General features: G+C 34.0%; 1 protein-coding gene across 1 annotated transcript in view; it reads right to left on the bottom strand.

Moving 5' to 3' along the window:
- Positions 1-24,188, bottom strand: part of LOC114329765 (gamma-aminobutyric acid type B receptor subunit 2) — a 41,462-nt gene that overhangs the window by 9,731 nt on the left and 7,543 nt on the right. The window contains exons 6-8 of the mRNA XM_050641198.1: positions 18,339-18,557; positions 17,027-17,087; positions 9,123-9,514 (exon numbers count right to left, since the gene is read on the bottom strand). Coding sequence (XP_050497155.1) covers positions 9,123-9,514; positions 17,027-17,087; positions 18,339-18,557 — 672 coding nt within the window. The remainder of the gene's footprint in view (positions 1-9,122; positions 9,515-17,026; positions 17,088-18,338; positions 18,558-24,188) is intronic.

The raw sequence follows: 24,188 nt of genomic DNA, 5'->3' as shown, positions 1-24,188 counted from the left end.
TACTCCAAGATATTTGTACATATCGTTATCGCCCATGGCCTCGATGTTCTGGCCATTTTGCATATCGAATCCACCGGGCTGTACCTTTCCTCTGACTATATTCAAAACACGGCACTTGTCTAGACCGAACTGCATACTAATATCATTAGAGAATGTTTCTACAGTTTTTAGCATCTCTTCTAGGTGTTCTCGAGTGGAAGCCATTAATTTCAAATCATCCATATACAACAGATGATTGAGCTTCGCTACTACAGTATTATTGTTTTTAATGCTAAAACCTGAGTCAGTGGAGTTTAATAGTTGGGAAAGGGGGTTCAAAGCTAAACAGAACCACAGTGGACTCAACGAGTCTCCTTGAAACAGACCCCGGTTGATTGCGATATTTTCGGTTTCGATATTGTTTTCACCAGGTATTTGGAGGTGAATTTTAGTCTTCCAATCTCTCATTATATGCCTTAAAAAGGTCACTATGTTATCATCGACTTTGTATATTTTCAATATATCTATTAGCCATTCATGCGGTACTGAATCAAAGGCCTTTTTATAGTCAATAAAAGCAGTAAAAAGGTTCCTTTTTTTAGTGAATGCCTGGTTAGAAATGACTGAGTCGATGATAAGCTGTTCTTTGCAACCCATGGAACCCTTAGCGCATCCTTTCTGTTGAGGCTCTATGATATTGTTTAGAGCACAGTGTTGGTAGATACGCCGGGTTACACAGGATGTGACCAATTTATACAAAGTTGGAAGACAAGTAATTGGACGGTACTTGGATGGATCTTGGGTGTTATTTTGATCCTTGGGTATTAAATAAGTAGTTCCCTGAGTTAGAAATGATGGTAATTCCTGCGGATTAGAAATAACATGATTAATTAATGTTGATAAGCACTCATGAATACTCCAAAACTTTTTAAGCCAAAAGTTCTGAACTCTGTCTGGTCCAGGAGATTTCCAGTTATGAAGCTCTTTGATGACATTTGAGACTTCTTCAGTCGTGAATGGTTCGTAGTTAGCAGTGACGTAGTGGTGACAGTTGTGCGTCGTATCTTCTATCCAGCCAGCATTGCTGTTAAGAGCAGCTGGCGTGGAAAGTTGATTTCCCCAAAACTCATGAATTTCTTCTTGGCTTGGGTAAGACTTGTCGACACTTTCTACGGTTGAATTGAGTTTTCGGTAAAACGCCTTCTCAGAGTTCTCAAAAAGTGCATTGTCACATTTTCGGTTGTTACTAACTTTATACCTTCTTAATCGTCCTGAATAGACGGAGAGTTTTTGTTTTAATGTATCCAAACACTGTTGAGCTGTGTTATTTTCTGGATCGTATCTCGAGTGTCTTGCAGTGCTCCGCATTATTTCTTCAGCTCTCTTAATGACTTTTCTACTTGTTACACCTCTTATATATTCTGTGACTTGACCAATATCCCTACGCAGTAATTCAATTTTTCCGAGAAGTCTTTTTTCCCAGGGTGCAATTCTGTTACCAGTCCTTCCGTTATTAGTACCCCGACGTGTTCTGATCTTAACGCCCATTACATTGGCAATTGCTGTTGCTGCACAGTAGATTAGCATATGCAGATACTCCAATGTGTGGGCTTCTACGACATAATTGGGTAGGACTTCAGTATTCACAATTTGTAACAGCGCACCTAGTTTCTTACAAGAGTTTATTCGTGGTAGCGGTGGTCTGCTAAGTGGATTTGTTCCATTAAACTCTTGTACGGCACGAGCCATTTCGCTTTCTAGACTATCGCGCAACTCGTTGTTTTCCTGCTGTGTATTGTCAGGTTGAGTTTCTGGTATGGGAATCTCAGGAATCTGCTCATCAAGGATTTCATTAGGGACTTGATCTAAAACTAGCTCTTGGTTATTAATCTCCCGTTCGACTTCGCTTTTGATCGTATTGCGTCTAGTCTCTGGGATAAGGTTGTTTCTTATGATTACCCGGTATTGATCTGATACTCTTTGCTCCGATACTTGAATATCTGGGTACTCCCTGCAAAATTCGGCATACAGCTGTTGTCTGTAGCCGATCGTTTCTTGACCGAGGTTGGTCACCTTATAATAGAAGCGCAAAATGCTTTCGTTGATGGACACAGTCCATTTCATGCGCTGCCTCGGTCGTCCCGCTTGAGTGAGCGCCGGCTGATGTTCCAGCGCAGCACCTTCAGCGAGTGGAGCTCTTGCTGTTGTTTGGCTCGCTTGTGGTTGTTGTTCTTGTTGTTGGGCTGTAGCTGTTTGTGTGACAGGGGCCCGCCTCCTCAACACCCTGCCACCGACGTCCCGCATGCTGTCACGTCCAGCGCCGGCTCCAGACGTGCCCTGGCGATCCCCAGGCAGCGATCCTAAACATAAACCATAATTCTCCATATCAATGGGTGTGCATTTTATACCTACTGCCAGGTGTCAGTTTTTGTTCCACGGCAAGTATCCCTGCTACTCTCTGGGTACTGGCGCTACGAATACCCAGAAAGTATCCCCCATTCGCAGGGGGCCGCGCCTGATAGAAGAACTGACAAAAAACTCCCACAGGTTATTATTATTATTATTATTATTATTATTATTATTATTATTATACATAAACAAGGGCAGAGGGACAAGTCCCTATTATGCCCAAAAACAAAGAAATTTCATAAGTAACCTACTAGTAAATACAATAAAAAAAAAACAACAACAACAAAAAAAAGATACAATTTGGGTTTACATAAAAAAATATTTTAACTATAATAGAAAACTGTCAAGTCTGTTTTTAAATGTGTTGGTAGAGGGGGCTGAGACAATGTTATCATCCAGGTTATTCCAAATATCGAAAACTCTATTTGGTAAAAAATTCTGTCTTGGTCTCGTAGAAAAGTTCTCTTTTTTCAGTTTAAATTGGTGACCTCTAAGGCGTTCATCTTGATTGATTGTAAAGATTTCGTCGATGTTTCCGAAATTAAATTTTAATATTTTAAATGTGGTTATTAAGTCGCCGCGTTGTCGGCGAAGTCCAAAAGAAGTTAGGTGGGCCATACTGAGCCTTTCTTCATAGGAAGGTCTTCTCAGTCCCAATGGAATTCGAGTGGCTTTTCTTTGGACGTTTTCCAACAAAATTTTGTCTCGAACCAAATCAGGATACCACGTTGGGCCAGCATATTCAAGAATCGGTCTTATGTAAATAGTGTAAAGTTTATAGAATGACTGCATTGAAGCTCTCGAAAAACACCTCCGAATAAGATATAGTCTCGAGTTCGCACGTTTACAAATAGACTGAATATGGTCGGACCACGTTAGGCTGCTGTTTACAATAACACCGAGGTCGTTATACGAGAACACTGAATCTAATGGTTGTCCGTTAACGAAGTACGGCACAAGTGGATTGTTTTTACCAATTCTAAGCACTACACATTTTTCTGTGTTTAAGGGTAGTAACCACTGGGAACACCAAGTAAAAATAGAGTCCAAGTCTCTTTGGAGGGCTAACTGGTTTGTGATAGGATTGGCATATATTTTTGTGTCATCAGCATATAACGATATTTTACTTGAAACATAGGAAGGAACATCGCTGGTATAAACCGTAAAAAGCAGAGGTCCAAGGACAGAACCCTGCGGCACTCCACTTTCCACTAACCTGTCCTGTGAGAAAAATTCGCCAACTCTAACTTTGTAATGTCGATCTGTCAGGAAATCATCAATCCAACATAATAAAGTACCGCGAACTCCGAAATGTTCTAGCTTATGTAGAAGTCTGCGCTTAGGAACACGGTCAAAGGCTTTAGAGAAATCTAGATAAACAACGTCGACCGGCTGTGAACTGTTAATAGATGACGTCCAGTCGTTAACACAATGTAGGAGATTGGTTAGAGTAGAGCGACCAGAAACAAATCCATGTTGTTGTGTTGGAATAACATTTTCTTGGAGAAGGAATTTAGTCATCTCCTCGGAAATAATGGCTTCCATGACTTTGCTAACTACTGGTAGTAAGCTAATCGGACGATAATTGTTGGGATCGAGTTTGTTACCTTTTTTAAAAATAGGAGTGACCGATGCTAATTTCCAATTAGGGGGTAAGGAATTCTGGATAAAAGAAGTCTGCATAATTAACGTTAAAGGTATTGCAAGTGTATCTGCGCATCTTTTTAATAGTTTTGGTGTTAAACCATCTAAACCAGGTGAAGCGGATGTGCGAAGTTTCATTAAGTGTTGTTTGACATGATCCACTGTAAATTCGACTTGCCGTAAGGATGCACCGACACGGTTACACCTAATAGGAGGTAGATTACCATCATTCGATTCTTTAGTAAAAACCTGTGAAAATGCTAAAGATAGAGTTTCAGAAGAATCTTTGTCAGAAGAGCATAAAGTCTGATTAGGTTTTTGAAGTAGAGGAATGGAAACTTTAGACGTCAATGAGGACCTTATGTATTTGTAGACTTTTTTCATATTACCACTGTCAATAACACTTGTTTCAAAATTTTGTCTTAAAGTTTTTAGAAAAGTTTGTAAGGTATTTGAAAATCTGCGGTGGTTTTGAAAATTTAGAGTCCATTCGTTTTTACACTGTACATTACATTGTCACAGCGTATTTCTTGTAATTCTTCTCAGTACTATTATCTCCGCCGTTTCAGGTAGTCTTTGTGTTGTGGCTGTATCGGGTATTGTTTCTGATGCATATGTAATTGTTAGTTTTAGGGTAAGAACAGAACAAGTAGGTCGAGGTGGAGGTGTAGGTCGCGGTGGGTGCCACTAGTTAAGTCTCGGTCGATGTCGACAACACATAGCAAGGAGGTCACCTGCGCTGTCAGTCGAGCTAGAACCACTATCAAGTGAAGTAGTTTAATGAAATTTGAATGACAAAAAGACTGTGCTTTTGCGATGTTGTGTCAGTCAAGTGATGATAGTAATGAAATGTCAGTTGTAAATAATCAGATCCTCCTTCATATTTCAAAAAATTTACTGAATTTAAATACTTTAGAAATTCAAAAATAGACTGAATACAAATAAAGGATTATATAAAAAGGATCAACTCAGATAGTGCAGGTAATTACAACTTGGCTTCGAACGGACCAATCACAGGGAAGCATCCTTGTAGGCCGCGCAGTAGACATCCATGTAAAACAAACTTATTTTATTTTCAAAAGCATCGATGTAAACCTCCTGGATGGCATCGCGCTAAACCTCCACCGCGACTTACCTGCTCTGTTCTCTTGCATTCACTACAATGTGTTTGTGTTACATGGATATCGACATCGACCGCGACCTCCACCTCCACCTCCACCGCGACCCACTTGTTCTGTTGTTACCCTTACACTGGCTTTATAAATTCTTGACTTCATCTCAGTGTTAATATGTCGGTTTTGCCATATAGTGTTATTAAGGCATCCTGCCACTCTATTTGCTTTTTGTACTTGATTTCTCACTGCTTTGTCCAGGTCTCCGTAACTTGACAATGTAATTCCAAGGTATTTTCCTTCCATTACTTGTTCAATACTGCTACCATCAATTTCTACTTTACATCTGATTGGTTCTTTACTGATTACTATTGTTTTAGTTTTTTGAGATGAAATTGTCATATTGAATTCTTTTGTTCTTATGTTAAATCTGTAGACCATTTTACAAAAATTCTAAGCAACTTTTGTTCTATAGAGTTTTTTCCCTAAGTCAATACTTTTCGAGTTATTTGCAAGTGAATATGTTCATTTTTAACAGAAAAAAACATGTTTGTGGACGGTTTTTCGGAGATAACTCAAAAAGTAAGTATTTCAGCGAAAAAAATATTCTTAATAAAAATATAGCTAATAAAAAACTGAAAAAAAGATGTATGCTTGAGGTCTATAGACCCAGCAGAAGCAGAGTTGTAGCTAATGGAAAGTAGGTTCTTCTTCATCAAATTCCAAATCGAATATTTCAATGTGAAATAACCCAAAAACAGAGCACTTTTTGGGGAAATTCATTTCAAGTTTTTTGAAGTGTTTAAAAAAAGGATTATTTTTGTTTTTGAAAAAAAAACTTGTAACAATAAAAGTAAGTGAGTTACGCTTAAAATATTGTTGGTCCCTTTTATTTTTTGGTAAGAAAAATCGCGAAAATCACCCCCTAATTAGCAACACAAATAAATTTTATCATTACCACTTCGTAAGTTAATTTGCTTATGTATTTATATGATCTGTAAGTTTCATCCGTTCAAAGTGCTTATTTTTGAAAAAACTGTGGTTAATATGGCTTGAACGAGTAACTAATCACGAGTTTAGGCAAATTTTGAACAGCCATAGCATAATCAATTTTAGTATAACAAGAAAACAAAAAAGGAAAAATATTCAGGAAAGCAAAACGTACATTTTATTACTCTTTAATATTTTTTGTATCACTAATAATTTTTAAGTTAATTCCATGAACAATTCCATTTTTTTTTCAACATAAAAGAAATGTTTTATTTTAAACGGTACATTCCATGTCAAATCACTCAGGCAAAAAATTTTGGATCTCCGATTTGTCTGAAAATTGGTATATAGCTTCTGCGGGACGTAAAAATAAGATATTTAAGGTCAAAAAATCTTCTTCTTTTTTTCTCAAAATGTTATTTTACGCGATTTTACAGTGATTTGGTGTTCATTTAAACAAATTTGCATTTTCTGTCGTAAAGTATCAATGAAAAACATAATATTTTAATAGAAAGGACTCAAAAATGTCATTATATGGCATTATAACAAGTTATTTTGAATCAAAACAAGTTTTTGATCAAATTTTGTAGGTAGTGTAAAAAACGTTAAAATACCGTTTTTTACATTTTCCTCCATTCCCAAAGTACATCATCATCGATTTGGCTGAAAATTTGCCCACAGATAGCCAAAAGATAGGACTTTAAGTGGTTAGAAGGATTTGAATTATATTACAATACCAAAAAAGTTACATGCAGTAATATCAGACTCAAAAGTATATATTAGTCCAGTCGGGATAGCATTTGACCTTGAATGCAGAGCTGCCCAAAATTTTATTTTTCTGATCTTTAGGGAAGTCAATAGTAGCCTAAATTTAAAATCACGAATGAATTCCTCCGTTACGTTAGCCTCCATCTTGATTTTAAAGGAGAACCTGTTTTGCTCAATATCTCCGCCATTTTTAACTTTTCGACAAAAATGGTAGGAACTGAAATTGTTCCAAATAAATCGTATTTACAATTATTACAATTTTTTTTTTAACAATTTTTGTCGTGAGGTCGATATTTTCGAGTTAATTTGTACTTACAGTAGACGCCTATATTTTTGACAATAATATTGCATGTAACTTTTTTGGTATGATAATATAATTCAAATCCTTCTCACCACTTAAAGTCCTATGTTTTGTCTATCTGTGGGCAAATCTTCAGCCAAATTGATTATGATGTATTTTGGGAATGGAGAAAAATGTAAAAACGGTATTTTAACGTTTTCTACACTATAAAATTTGATCAATAGCTTGTTTTGAATCAAAATAACTTGTTATAATGCCATATAATGACATTTTTGAGTCCATTCTATTAAAATATTATGATTTCCACTGATACTTTACGATAGAAAATGCAAATTTGTATAAATAAACACCAAATCAATGTAAAATCGCATAAAATAACATTTTGAGAAAAAAATAAGAAGATTTTTGACCTTAAATATCTTATTTTTACGTCGCGCAGAAGCTATATACCAATTTTCAGACAAATCGGAGGTCCAAATTTTTTTTTGCTCCAAAATTGAGTGATTTGAAATGGAATGACCCAAACCCAATTTTTTTTTAAAACTGAGCACTTTGAACCAATTAAACTTATAGATAATATAAACAATACATAAGTAAAGCAACTTGTGAAGCGGTTACGATTAATTTTATTTGGGAAGCTAATTATGGGGTGATTTTCGCGATTTTTGTACCAAAAAATAAAAGGAACCAACAATATTTTGAGCGTAACTCACTTTATTTTAATGCTACAAATTTTTTTAGACAACAAAAATAAACCTTTTTTAAACACTTTAAAAAAGTTGTAATGAATTTTCCCCGAAAATTGCTCTGTTTGATTATTTCACATTAAAATATTCGATTTGGAATTTGACGAAGAATAACCTACTTTTCATTAGCAACCACTCTGATTATACTGGGTTTGCAGTCCTCACACGTACACCATTTTTTTCAATTTTTTATAAGCTATATTTTTACTAAGAATATTTTTTTCGCTAGAGTACTTACTTTTTGAGTTATCTGCGGAAAACCGTCAATAAACATGTTTTTTTTTTGTTAAAAATGAACATATTTACTCGCAAATAACTCGAACTTAGTGAAAAAACTTTATAAAACAGAAGTTGCTTATAATTAGTCATTTTAACCCGGGTGTAGTCGCGCTCACTTCTGTAACGTCAATAGTCGCGTGTGAGATTCTATCTCAAAATACGAATTTAAAACAAATTTGTATTTTGTACTATTTTTATCTACTTTTTATATTGAAAATATATATTTCTAGCAATTTTATTAAAAAAACCTGTGTTAACGGCCACCTGCCAACATCGGCCACCTGTCCTAACGGCCAGTTTAAAAATTTCCCAAACCAATTATATGTAGACTACAAAAACTGGCAATACCGTCCACCTTTCTATATCGGCCAATAGTTCTTTCAATTTTAGTGGCCGTTACTGACAGGTTTTACTATATTACGAAAAAGGATCAAATGTGAGATTCTATCTAACGGCGCGACTACTCGCGGGTTAAAGCTATAATTGGCTCTCCCCAAAGCCATAAATTCCACAAAAAGAAGAAGAAAAAAAATTCCTACGCATTACTACACCCTTCCTCGAGGCACTTACGAAATTTTTTCAAAATTGCAAAATTTTTCATCAAGTTATCGCGAAAAAGGTTAAAAATTGAGATTCTATCTCACCGCGCGACTACTCGCGGGTTAACCAATTCCGGGCCTATTTTGAACGTATATTTTTTTCACTCACGAGAAAATGTTTTTCACCCCGTATTTCTCAATTTTTGTAAAATGGAGGGGATGTAGAATTGTAAACTTTTTCTTATATAATAATAGACAATTTCAACTACCTATTTCCAAATTTTAATCCTTCCTTTAATTTTTTGGAGGTTTTCGTAAAATTTTGTGTTCCTGATCGGGCTAAATTAATACTTACAGAACAAAATGTATCAAAGTATCGGCTCAAATACGTCGAAGAGTTATTAAATCCCAAGACCACGACAGACAAATAAACTAATATACACCCAAGCACAGTAATATTAGTCAAATTTGGGCTCGACAGTTTGACAAACTTTTTTCTTTTAAATCTTAGGTTGAAGTATAAGAAGCTGATGGACGCTGCAATACCGAAGACAGAAAATAGTATAATGGCGATGAAGACAACGTTCGGAATTTTTATTTTGGAAACTCTGAGTGTGCGCCGTGCTAGAGGTACTTCGTTGTTCTTCCAAATCATCTTCCTGCATTGGTCGCAGGAAAAGTTGAGTTGATTCTTGATGGAGTCAAAAATTGCTACAATCTTCAAAGCCCCACCTAAAAAATAATAAATATAACAGTGTGATATACAATAGTAATATCAGTAAAGACAATAAGTGTTTGTTTCAACCTTGTAACATATCGTCAAAAACATATTTCTTTCGTAATACGGCGCTAATATATTTATTTATTAATAATACAGAGTACGCCTCTGTACCATTAGTTCCATGCTCTTAAATGTATCTGGACAGCAAAAAAAATGGTCGTTAACTACCGCTTGTCTCGTAAATCAACAAAATTTATCATTTTATAAGTAAACGATATTTTAAATAACATTATATTTTATTTTTTCTACAACCGTGTTAAAAACGCAATTTTTAGCACTCCATACGAGCGTTAAAAATGTTACTTTAAGGCACTAGTGCTTTAAAATTTTTAAGGCACTGCAGTTCGTATTGACCGTATAGGCAATTTTGACGTAATGGTAAAAAATATAAAAATGGAATGTCAGTCAAGTTCAAGTAAAAGTTTTTGTAGATATTGTCCTGTAATTACGTTTGTAGAAAAAATATTGTATGATATGCATGTTAAAAAGTACATTTTTAAGGCACTCATGTGAATTGCAGAATCTGCAAACTTTCACATGCGTGCCTTAAACGTGTACTTTTAACACTTATATCATAAACAACTACTAAATAACCTTATATACACTGTGTGTCGAAGGCAAGATTGAAGGTAGAAGAGGTTTGGGCAGGAAGAAGAAATCCTGGCTGAGAAACTTGAGAGAATGGTTTCAAATACCAGAAGCTGCGAACATAATACATGCGGCACAAAACAGAGAAACCTATCGTTTGATGGTCGCCAACCTTCGGTAGAAGACGGCACATAAAGAAGAAGATATACACTGTGGGCCGAAATAAAGGAGTACATTTTTTAGTTAAAAATACCTTTTTTATTTTTTAGGCGATTTAATTTCTTTTTGTAGGGCTAATAGCCTAACATTTCCTCAACATGACTGCAAATTTTAAAGCAAAAATAACGTACAGGGTCGGACTTATAAAAAAATTTACGTAACGGTGCATTTAAGCTCGTTGAAAATGAAAACTGTCTTAGCTAAAATTGAACTGATATGCTCTTTTGGTAGGTTAACTATCCAGAACACTTCAGTAAAAAAGAAATTTTTCAAAATTGCCGGATTCGCAAAATATAATTTTTTATTAAACTAGGAGAATATAACATTTTAACAAATAACACATTTTGTTTATTAAAACAGCTTAATAATTTTAAAACTAAGAATAAAATATTATGAATGTGGCCACCATTATTGTTTACCACTTCTTGAAGTCGTCTGCTCCATAATTTATAGCCCCATTTACACCCTGTTCAAAATTGTTACAAATAAACTGCATTCTTTCTTTGAGCTGTTCGACGGTTTCAAATTGTTGTCCGTCATACAAATTTTGTTCGAAAATTCCACAAATTGAATAGCCAACCGGATTTAATTCTGGGCTGTTAGGTGGCCACATTCCTGGCTCAATATAGTCCGGGCAATTTTCACTCAAGGATATCCTTGTATCGTGGTAAATGTGCGAAGGCGCACCATCCTGCTGGAAAGTGTAATCATAACATACTTCTTCAATTTCAGGTAATAGGTGCTGCAAGATTTTTTGTTCTCGATATTATTCTGAATTAAGTTTCACCCCTGGCATCAACAAAAATCAGACGAGATTTTCACAAAATGGATACTGCAACAGAGACCATTACACCTTTTGGGAAATTACTTTTTTCAATTAAAAGATGCTCTAGAGGCATTTCTCTCTTAAATTGTACGTCGGAATACACCCTATTATTTTGGGTATTTTTAGGAGACCGTAAATAAAACATTTTTCATCTGAAAACCATATTTTTCTAATGTCTTTATGAGAGCGGAATCTTCTTAGTAGTAAATTACATCTTTGCAGTATTACTTTTTTAAATACTTTAAGATGGCCATCTTCTTTAATGATTCTTCGAACTGATGTGCCAAGGTTGCAAATTTCCTATAACAACCCTTACTCTAGCAATATTTTCTTCAGTTCTTGAGCTTCGCTTCCTTCCTCTTCCACTTTTGTGTTCAATAGACCCATGGGTTTCCTTTAGATGTCTTAAGAACATTCCTATCGTTCCAATATGTCAATTTTTTTAGGATATGCATTTACAATTTTTCTTGCACCATAATTATATTTTTCACGGTAATATTTCATTAATACTCTCACTGGCGAAGCATCCACGTAACTACTGTTATCATTGGTAACAATTAAGAATCTTGCAAACAAAAATATTTTATCACTACTGTAAAATAATTCCATTTAATTTTTTTTACAATAGAAATATGAGTGTTAATTAATAGTAATTCAGTAAAAAGCCAACTAGACGCACGAAAATATTGACGAGTTTATGCGACTCAGTTGCAGGTTATTTTGTCAGTGGCGGCTGGTCAGGGTCGGCAGTGCCGACCCACAAATTTATGGACACATTATAGATTTTTTTAAATATTTAATTTAATCAGAGTTGATGATATTCGTTTCTGTGAAATAAAAAATATATCTGTGAAATAATACAGACTAAATTTTATTCATTGTTTTTAAAATAATTCGATCGATCCCATACGTTAAGTGATCCCTGTGCACTGTGTGTAAGAGACTTTTCAAAAATGATCCTATAGCCATGCACCCGATTGCGATTGTGTGAATTCTTATTATAAAGTCCGGCTCGGCAAGCCGTCCCCAGATTGAAGATTTGCTTGTAATGAGAAACTATGGAATATTAACCGATAGGCAACCAATTATACATTTTCCATACTATTTGAATGGCAAGTACGGCAGAAACCAATCTGCCTAGCGGTGATCTGCAAACGGTAGCAAGGCACGTACAGCCACGTACCTTGCTATCGCGTCCGGGATAAAATTATGAAATAGGTAGTTTAGTTTAGTATTAGTAGGTAGTTTTAAGTCGTTTAATGATTGATATTGTAATTTTTTAAATTGTTAGGAATTACCATTTAGGTGACAGGATGAATCGGAGGATTCGTTACATCAAGTTAATTATAGAGAAAAAATAAAATTGTTTAACAAATTTTCTAATTTACTTTCTGACTCGAAGACATTTATCGGCGTACCTAAAACAGCACAGAATGAAAGAATCAATTAGTAGTTACATTTTGATGCTTTTCGGTAGACGAAACTACTGATAGAGGTAACATGTCATTCACAAGTATCATTTTTTCTTCGATACGCGTTACGTCTAATATTTATGAGAGGTTTTTAGGTTTTCAGAAGTGTGTAGAAGCCATAAGACAGAATATATTTTTGGTGTTTTAAAGGATATTAAAAATTTTTTATATAAAAAATAAATTGGTAAGGCAAATTTATGACGGCGCTGCCTTGATGTCCGGTGAATTGTATGGTCTCCAGGCAAAAGTTAAAATCTTGCACCAGGCAAAACGATTATTTACTCACTGTTATGTTATAAGTCATTGACATCTTTGACGATTCAAAATTTATAAGTTACGCCAAAGAATTTTCAAAATATCTATTAGACAAGTTCATTAAAAATTATCCATCATTCTTTAGTCAAATAAAATAAGAAAATGGATTAACAGGTTTATATGCTGATCCAAATATTTTCGGAAGGTGGGATAAGTTACAAAATATGTATAATTACCAGAAAACTGTTCCCGAAATTAATAAATTATTGTGCTCAAAGGTGGGCAAGTTCTGCCTCAAATAAACGGGATCACTGTTGTCTCAAAAGAGTCAAAACGTATTGTCGAAACACCATGAAACAAGAGAGAATGTCAAACTTGTCTCAAATTTCAAATGTCAATAGAAAAAAACTTTTAAATTCCCCCCAAATCAATAATAAATTTTACAATGACGTTATAACCCATTTTGCTACTTCGAAACAATGTAGACTAAATAGACTTAATTTATAAACAGGTTTAGGTTCTAAATTTATAGGAAAAAACAAAAAAAAAACAAAAAAAAAAAATAAAAAAACCAAAACCAAAAATCTCCTATGAAATTGAAGCCTTTTAATTAGGTGGCATACCTATCTGAGGAGACAAAACCTTGCCGACCCTTTCTCTAAAGCCACGAGCCGCCACTGTATTTTGTTACCACTTTTGTTTGTGGTAACGAAATCGGTCGGACGGGCTGAAACGGCTCGTGTCTGAAAATTTTGAAAGGCGAAGACGTGGGTGCGCTATGAATGGTGCTGTGGACTATGATAATAGAACTCTTTTTCCACTTTTTAAAATGGTTACAATGGTGACTTACCTATTACAGTGTGCGTGCAATTAAACATGAATTAGTGTCGTTGACAATTTTTTTTTGAAATTGTTGACACTATGATTTAATTATTCAACTTAAAAATAGGTTTTCTAATATAAAGCATCTCGAGTGTTTGGCAATATATTATGATTTTGACAATTTTAAAAATAACACAAAAAACCCAGGTGCCTTTCATCAATTTGTAAAGCTATATGGACAAAAATTTGACAGAGTTAAGTTAATAAGAGAATTGACAGTTATTTTTAAAAATTCAGATTATATCGATAACTTGATAATGCATTTCAGGAAGATTTTAAATTGGCAAACCTATTTTTAACAGTTTTGGCTACAAGTGCATCCGTTGGCAGTAGTTTTTCAGCAATGAAGCGGGTTAAAACCTGTCAAAGAAATACCCAATTGCAAGATTGAATGTCCTCATTTTCTTTAATTTCCATTGAGAAACGCTTTTCAAATGGCTTAATGACAAAATCCTCTTTATACAATTCTGTTATTAACATTTTTGCAAATAAACAAAAACTTATATTTGGGAGGTTCAAAATATTTTTTAAATAATAAGATTTTTTACATCTTGTTTTGGTAACACTTTAGAAAAAGTCAAGCGTCGCCACTGAATATTCTGTCCTCCGAGCTTAAAAGTGGCCTTATGAACTGGCCAATTTACTTATTTAACTAAAAAAAAAACAAACATGGCAACCTAAGCAATCATGGCTTACTAAGTAAAATTGACATATTTGAGCGTTTGAGAAATTCTTAAGACATTTAACAAAACTACTGCTAATATTAGGCAAAAACGATGGAAAAGATGTAATTTAGTGTTAAGACGGTTTCGTTTTGGTGAACATATAATATATTAGAAAAGTACTCGAATAAGATTTCCTAATTTAAGTAAAAAATAATATTTTACAAATTCGGGATTTTTTCAAATTTTATGGTGAAGGCGCGTTATGAACATGACTTAAATAAAAAAAAGGTATTTTGCGAATCCGGTAATTTTGAAAAATTTCCTATTTACTGAAGTGTTCTGGATAGTGGACCAACCAAAAGAGCATATATTAGTTCAATTTTAGCTAAGACAATTTTCATTTGCAACTAGCTCAAATGCACCGTTACATAAATTTTTTTATAAGTCCGACCCTCTACGTTATTTTTGCTTCCAAATTTGCAGTCATGTTGAGGGCGTGTTATTAGCCCTGCAAAAATGAATTAAATCGCCCAAAAAACAAAAAAGTTATTTTTAACCAAAAACTGTACTCCTTTATTTCGGCCCAGAGTGTATACATATTATTATATTATTATAATATTATTATATTATTATATTATAATATTAATGTATATTATATTATTATATTATTATAAGTAAATGATTAAGTCTTAATAACAATAATATTAGTAAGATATTAAGTGGTCAACGTTAAATCTGTAATTTTTTGTATTAAAAATTGTACAGTAAAAGTGTTTATGCTTCCACATTTAAATGAAAGATTTTTTCAAAAATATATAAATGTATGTAGGTACTAAGCATGATACTATGGCAACCAGAGATAAAGCCACTTCGAGAACAACTTTTAACCGGTGCGCGCATGACGTCAGCGCCCGACAAACTTGTACGGAGACTTATGAGAAAGCATACTATACGGTTTTATACATTCTCGTGTTATTAAATAACTGAAATTGCCGTTCGTCTGTTCTGTTACACTGTTTAATTTATACTTTGATGAATTATTATAATCATACCAGTAAACTAATACAATATATTATGTAGGTACTGTACTAAAAAACGTAATAGTTTTTTCACTGCAAAAATTTAAGAGGTTTCTTGACATGCAGAAAACTTTAAACAAACCGCGTCAAATAAAAGATGGTTTATTAACAAATAATAAAAAAAACTAAAAATTCAAAGAAGTATTAAAATTATAAAAACAAAATTCAGAGATAGATTTAGATGGATTTAAAGAGGTGGCCGTTTAGCCTAATCCACTGCTACCTTTTCGCTTTTCAGATCTATTGTGGTCCTCTAATTCTAGATTACATTCTTTAATGTGGCTCTTTTTAAAACGTCTAATAAGCCCCAATTCTCACCGCACATGTGAGTATTCCATTTCAGCCTATGATCAGTATAAACTCCAAGGTATTTTGTTTTTTGGCAAATTAAATCTCTGTTCCTCCCAGCACCGGTAGTTTTAAGCCTTCTAGTGCTGTCCTTTGGGTGCAGTTGGCGATTTGTTTCTTTGTTCTTTGCAAACTCGCATTCGAAAATACATCAGACATCTAAAAAATAGTTTTTTCACATCACCAGGTATTTTAACATGAACGGATCTTTCCAATAAAGATTTTTGATAATTTTTGATGCCAACTTTAATAGTGTCCCCATTGAATTGGCGAAAAATATTTTCTAGTTCACGACAGTTCGTAAGTAATATTTCTGAAGGCTTCACCAAACCCCCTTCTGAGAGATGATTTACCCACGAGGAAGAAGTGTTACTATTTGTAGAACTGCCCAAACTCTCTTCATGTCGTAGCTTGAAAGCTATGAAACCAGCTAAATTTTCTAGTCCATCCATCATGATACAACTCTTCCATTTCAAAATCTGTTTGATGGTTTTCATTTTCTGAAGTTACTGGAAGATTTAATTGACTAAAGAGTGGTTCGGTTATCATCACTGAATCTACTACGTCATTGTTGTAACAATCAAGATTCAAAGAGCTTCCTGCTTTCATGTGTTGAAGCGACATGTTTGTTGTTTCTGGTAGGTTACTTACATTAGCTGAGAGTGAAATAACTTCATCGTTCCGACCCATAAAAAAATTACGAAGACGGTATTTAAATTGCAAAGGAGACGGATGATCAAGTAAACCTCCAATCGCACGTATTACTGAGAATAGTCCTTCTAAGCAATCTTGATTTAAATTATATGTTGTTATATAATTGATGTTGAAATCTTTTTTTTTAAATCTAGAAATAGTAGTCGCAAATATTTAATACTAACAATAATACCATGCTGAAAGGGCAGTAATGACTATTTCCAATTATATTTAAGAATTTTATCCCGAAAATATAGCTTTATGCTTTCCGAAAACTTTCGCAATCTGCATAAAAATAACAAACCCAAGTTAAAAATCGAACAATTGGCCTGGCGATTGTCGGTCAGTGACGTAGGCATAGAAGAGAGAGAGAGACAGGCTTATTCATGCGCGTGGCTTTATCTCTGGTTGTCGTAGTATCATGGTACTAAGTACTGAGACTTGATTTTACCTTGAAACTGTCGAATCATTGAGTTTGCTATTCTCTCACCACCACTTAACCTCACTGCTCCCTGAAATAATATGGTGTTCATGATAAAAACTAAAGAAAGTTATTGTTTCTTTAATATCTTATTTTTTTTAATAAAAGACCTAACTTCTATCTATCTATTTACGGGTACAATTCTTTGCCAAACCTCTCTGTCCAAGACATCGTTTTCTTGTAAATTGCGGTCATACATCGATCTCCTGACGATCTCATTTCACGGCCTTCGCGGTCTACCCGCTGTCTTCTTCTTTATACTCTTTATTTGTGCTGCTCATATTAGTAAATGTGTTGACATTCCTATCCATTCTCTTACATATTTTAACATTGACCATTTTCGTATTCCTAGGTTTTTTCTCTCACGTTTTTCTCCATTTATAAGACGTAGATAACCTATGTTGCTTCTTCTTTTTGTTGTATGACATGATCCTGTGTATTCTGTTGTATTTATTGTTATATATAAAATGAACTTCCATCAAGTAACGGTAGAATACATCACGAATATTTAGGTTATAATCTTATTGATTTAATTTAAATATATACTTTCCTTCTCTTCATTAAATACTTGAATAAAAGATCGCTCAGTTATATGTGTATTTATGAAAAAAATATTTAAAAAAAGACTAAGTTTTCAGTCTAATAGCACATAAAATAACACTAAAAATATTACTCTGCATCCCACCAGATTGAAAACAATGGTAACATTATCTGGTTACACCACCGAGGCTTCCAAAATTTGCATGCAATAACGGATGCTGAGACTAAAGATGAGGGAATTTTACAATTTATAATTCACGTCCCATCTGCTCAGTCCGGTAAAGTTCCAACGAGAATGGTTCCTTTTTTAGTTTTTATACCTGACTACATGTTCAAATTTGGTCATTATCATCATCATCATCATTGGCTCTACAACCCATGGTGGATCTTAGCCTGTTCCAGAATCAGCTTCCATTCCTTCCTATCCTTTGCCTTAGTTTTCCAACTTCTCGGTCGTAACACTCACAAGTCGTCTTCCACCTTAAATCGTGCGGTGGGCCTGCCTTTTCTCCTTATTCCATCTGGTCTCTGGCTATAAATGTGCTTCGACGGCTCCGCCTCATTCATCCTCTCTAAGTGGCCTAGCCACCGCAGCGTGTTTATTTTAATAGATCTACCAATACTGCCTAGGCTCAATATAAGGTTCAAAGCTCAAAATTATAGCATCTACGCCATAATCCGCCTTTACAGATATATCTGAGGTATCTCGTATATATAGATATGTTTAAAATTTGGTACTTACCGATAAACCAACAAAAGTCAGCGAATTCATATTTTGAACCAACTGTTTAACCACTGCTTTCTTTAAGTAATAAAGACCATCTTTTACCTCAAACCAATCATTAATTTCAAGACCCTCCAAAGCATGAAATATCGCAGTCACTGCGTCGTAGGTTAATCTGGGGAACGGAGATTTGAATCTTCTTAACATTTCTATTTCTTTAAGAAATTCTGGATCTTTCTAAAAACATAGATATATTTTATAAGGTCTCAAAAAGGATTTGTTCGAATGCCCTACCGTTGAAATTGATAAACAGTCGTCTGTATGATCATAATTGGACATTGTAATGATACCACTTGTATCTTCTTGTAAAACACAAGATTGTGAGATATTCAAGTTAAATGTTTTTCTTTGTTGCAAAATCCACACGTACTTGTCTAGCATTCCCATTTCTTGTACCTAAAACATCAGTATAGTCAAGGGCGCATCTGTTTTGAGATGGACGTTGAGAGGTGACTCAAATTTTTTTGCAGAAATTGCTTGCAAATAGCTTAAATAATAATATCTGAGTTATTCTCCCAAAATGGTGCGGAACATTGTTTAAATAATCAAAATGTCAAAATATGAAGGAAAAATTCGATTTTTTTATTGATTTTTTGATTATAACTTTAAAACTATTCACTTCTGAGAAAAGTCGTACTAACATAAAAGTTACGTAATTAAATTTCCTACAATATAGAATTGGTTAGAAATTTAAAACATCGTTAACCTTGTTGCAAAATAGCAATAATTGCGAAAAAAAACCATACAAAAACAAGTATTCGCATTTTACGTCTTTTAATCATTTATCCTGGACTTAGGACCTTTATATTTTACCCGGAAAAACTTCATGATATAGTAAAACAACACTGTAAATTTTATTAAGATAGGTTTAATAAATTTTGCAAAATAAATTTTGCAATCCAGCTTTCGCAAAAAAATTCAATTTTTTAAAATGTTGAAGGACTGAAAATAAAGCAGATAGCAAGTTGAATTTTTTTGCTTATAGAAGTGTACTGTACCTTTCATTTGCAATTTGCAAAATTAAAATCGATTAATTACCACGGCATCAGGAATTTTTTTAACTAAACATTAATTTTTGGTGCTACGCGCAGGACAGCGGTGTTCGATTCACACAAGTTGATTTCCACCAAAATTTCTTTCAATCTTTATCTAATATATTATTTTCTTACTCCATATTTTGTTGTATTTTAATATTTTAATTCCACAAAAATCAAACTAATTTTATTATTGTTTGTGAAATATTGTTTAAACAATTGCATATGTTTAAAAATAATAACATTTTATTCTCTAAGTTAAAACATATGAAGAAAGAAAGCTTTTGCTAAAAAATTCAAAGTTATTTCAAATGATAGAGTATGTGTTTTTCTTTTGCAATAAACAAATTTTATTTATTTATATCGAAATGTAATAAAAATTCAAATGTATCAATCATTATCAAAGGTCATTGGAATACCCAATCAGAGCAAACTGTCCGCTGTCCTGCGCGTAGCACCAATAATTAATGTTTATTTAAAAAAATTCCTGACGCCGTGGTAGTTACTCGATTTTAATTTTGCAAATTGCAAATGAAAGGTACAGTACACTTCTATAAGAAAAAAAAATTCAACTTGCTATCTGCTTTATTTTCAGTCCTGTAACATTTTGAGAAAATTAATTTTTTTTGCGAAAGCTGGATTGCAAAATTTATTTTGCAAAATCTGTTAAACCGATCTTAATGAAATTTACAGCATTGTTTTACTGCATCATAAAGTTTTTCTGGGTGAAGCATGAAGGTCCTAAGTGTAGCATAAATGGTTGAAAAACGTAAAATGCGAATACTTGTTTTTGTATGTATTTTTTGCAATTATTGCTATTTTGCAACAACGGTGACTATTTTTTAAGTACAACTTTTCTCGTAAATGAATACTTTTAAAGTTAACATAAAAAAAACTAAGAAAAAAATCTAATTTTTCCTTCATTTTTTGACATTTTGATTATTTAAACAATGCTCCGGGCCTTTTTGAGAGGGAGGATAACCCAAATATTATTATTTGAGTTAATTTCAAGCAATTTCTGCAAAAAAATTTGAGTCACCTCTCAACGTCCAAATTTACTAATATTTTTACAGATGCGCCCTGGTCTAGTAGGGGTATAAGCTATTTATTATATATATAAAAAAATAGGGCTGAAAGGAACTAAAACGTTACAGAGGTTTTATTGTTTTATACGGTCAAAGGACCCCCAAATATGAAAAAGGGGTGAGTTTTTGAGAAAGGGGTGAATTAGTCCATTTTTGGTTTTTATTTTTAACTCAAATTGTGTGATACTTTATAGTAGGTGAAGTAAGTGGTAGCACTATTTTATCAAAGACGTACCCCATTAAGTGGTTTTTCATATTTTGGGGTTCATTGAGCATATGAAACAATTAAACCCTGTTAATGTTGTAGTTCCTTTCTAAAGTACATAACTAATACATGTTAATACATAAATAATTAGATTATGTTGGGATATGTTATTAGAGGTTATGTTCATCATCATCACGTAGCGCTACAACCCTGGGTGGGTCCTGGCTGACTGTACAACTTTCTTCCAATTTGTTTTGTCTTCCATCAACCTAGCGTCAAATGGAATGTTCATTTTTGGGAGATCTGCTTGGATGTTATCTCTCCATCGCATTCTGGAAGGTCTGAGTGTTCTTTTGCCTGTAGGAATCTCCTCCCATACCAGTCTTATAAGTCTCTCGTTATGAAGTCTTTGAACCTGGCCTCAGAGCCTATTTTACTTCAAATCAGGCCCGAGGCACTACATAATTTTCGGGCCCCTAAGAAAAATTTAATAGTATGTAATAATAATAATTTTTTAAATGTATTAATTATTTAATAGAAATATAGTTGCACCAGAAATTTAAATTTTTATTAACAATAAATAAAATTTATATTTAACATTGTTGAATTGTTTAAAGTACAAAAACTACCGTCGAATTTCTCTACTATGTACAGCATATTATTATAAAGTCCTCACGTAAGTATATTATAAGTCAGCGGCTTCCAACCACTAGTAGAAAATATTAATTGGAGAGTATCAGACGGGCTGCAGACGGGGAAGATCGACAATGGATCAAATATTTAGTCAAGCAGGTCTTGAGCAAATCATGGGACACGGCATTCATGTTCACAACATGTTTGTAGACTTTAAACAGGCATACGACTCAGTCATAAGGAACAGACTATACTATATGAACAGCTTATTTCAGAAAGGGACTCTAGTCATGTTAACTAACTTTCGAGAAATGTATATGTCTGGATATAAACTGTTATTCTGTAGTAAACGAAAAGTACGCCATACGATTTGTCTATTATTATAATATATTTAACTTGGTTCCTTTCTACAATAAACTATATGTCTACCATCATAGTGAATGAATCCACTCTTAACAAAAAATAACAAAAGACCGACTTAGGTCCCTTTCTGAAATAAGCTGTTCATATATTGGCTGAATTGGCAATATCACACAAGCTAATTAGACTCATTAAAGCCACAATGTATGAAACTCAGGCATGTGTACGAGTACAAAACCACCGGACAGACTTTTTCAAAGTCTCGCAGGGATTGAAGCAAGGAGATGGGCTGGCCTCAACATTGTATAACCTGGCACTGGAGTATGCGGTTAGGCAAATGCAAACTGGACGAGGAAACCTCCTGATCAACAGAACCGTTTAACTGGCCTCTTATGCCGATGATATTAATATTATGAGTAGAACATGAACAGGAGTAAAGGAAACATGTGCAAAGTTAAAAAAGCAAACGACAAGGCTAGGTCTAGAAATTAACATAGAAAAAAAACAAAAATAATGATACATGATGAAAAAATATAGTCCCACAAAATATTATATCTGAAGATGACATTGAAACGGTTGGAAAGTTTACATACCTGGGAGTAGAAATATATGCCGACAGATCAGAAGATGGAGAAATACGGAAAATAATACCGCAGGCAAACATAGCTTATTTAGTTCTCTCCTTCGATCTAAAAGTGTCTACTGAAATACAAAGATGGGAATCTATAAAACCTTAATTCGACTAATAGAACTGAAAGAAACATCCAAAAACAAACTCGACACATTCGAAAGGAAAGTACTAAGGAGAATACTAGGACCTGTGAGGGAAAACGGAATCTCACAATTCGATACAACAACGAGCTTTATCAACTTTATAAGGAAACACCCCTGTCAGACTTCATTAGAATACAAATATTGCAATGGGCTGGACATGTGATAAGAATGGGAGTGGATAGGCTACCAAAAAAAGCAATGAACGCTAGGATGCAGGGAAAGAGACAGGTTGAAAAGCCTAGAAAGTGCTGGGAAGACACAGTAACCAGCGATGCATAAGCATTTTTATAAGTCCGTGTATGGATAAGAGCCACAGATAAAAAATTGTGGAGGCAAAAAATAAAGTAGGCCAAGGCTAAATTTGGGTTGTAGTGCCATAGAGCAAGAAGAAGAACAGCATAATGGGAGGACCAACTTCCTTTTTGCGCACTGTTTTGAGGTGTAAAATAAGATAATATTGCATCTTTTTGTGCCTGCCGTTTCTGTTCTCTTAATTTTTGCTTTTTTCGTTTTTCACTGTCACTTAAATGATTGTCACTCATGATAATAACGAAACGATTACTTAGATAAGAAAAATAATTTAATAAAACGACTAATGATTAATGAATAGATTAGTTGAACTAACTTAAAAAGCACAGGACTGAAAACTAAATACATACAAGCAAGCAATACCTTATCTTTGCATAAAACGGCATTAAACATCAAACTAAATATTAAATTTAAAAGTGCATTTTAAATAAATATGACAATACGTGACGATAGTTATTTTTAATCCTACATCTTGTTATTCCTTCGGAGTGGTGTATTTTTGCTTATTGTTATTGGTGCCGACAAGGCAATCTATTATACCTACTCTTATTGCAGTTTTATGATGGTTCATGGTTTAAGAATAGTTTACGGACTTATGGTTTATGAATATCAACTCTAACCTAATTTGTTATCATTAATTTATCATTTCCTGTTCGTAAAATGAAATAATTTTGAAAATTTATTTTGTTTTTTCAATAAAAATTTTCTTTTAGTGATGTTTTCGGGCCCCATTAAAATGCGGGCCCGAGGCAGGGGCCTCATGGGCCTAGTGGTAAAATAGGCCCTGCCTGGCCTGCCCATCTTAGTCGCTGTGATTAAATTTCTTGGACAATATCGGTGTCGTTGTATAGTGCTTTTAATTCGAAGTTGTTTCTGATCCTATACTGATTTGTGTTAATGTCATGGTGAGGTCCGAAAATTTTTCTAAGTATTTTTCGTTCAAAACGTCTGAGCTTTTCTTCGTTTGATTTGGTCATGGTCCACGTTTCGCAACCATATGTTAGTACAGGTCTGACGATGGATTTATAGATTTTGATCTTGGAACTTCTTGTAAGATTTTTTGATTTGATTAGCTTATCCAGTGCGAATAGACAGCGATTTGCTGATTAAATTCTGTCTTTTATTTCTTCAGTAACATCGTTGTCAGCTGTGATTACGGCCCCCAGATACTTAAAATGTTGTACTCTTTCGAAATTGAAGGTGTTGACCGTCACATTTTGTTTTGTCCTGTCTCTTCGTGTCGTTCTATTTATACACATATATTTCGTCTTCTCTTCATTAATCCTCAGCCATACTTCGCTTGTTGCTCCTTCCACCTTGTTGAAAATGGCTTTTGTTGATAGGATGGAGTCATGGCTTTCTCTAGTACAAGGTTAAAAAGTAGTGGAGATAACGCATCACCCTGTTT

The sequence above is a fragment of the Diabrotica virgifera genome, chromosome 1, assembly GCF_917563875.1.
Source record: "Diabrotica virgifera virgifera chromosome 1, PGI_DIABVI_V3a".
Taxonomy (NCBI): Eukaryota; Metazoa; Arthropoda; class Insecta; order Coleoptera; family Chrysomelidae; genus Diabrotica; species Diabrotica virgifera.
This window is presented reverse-complemented; position numbering and strand designations above follow the sequence as displayed.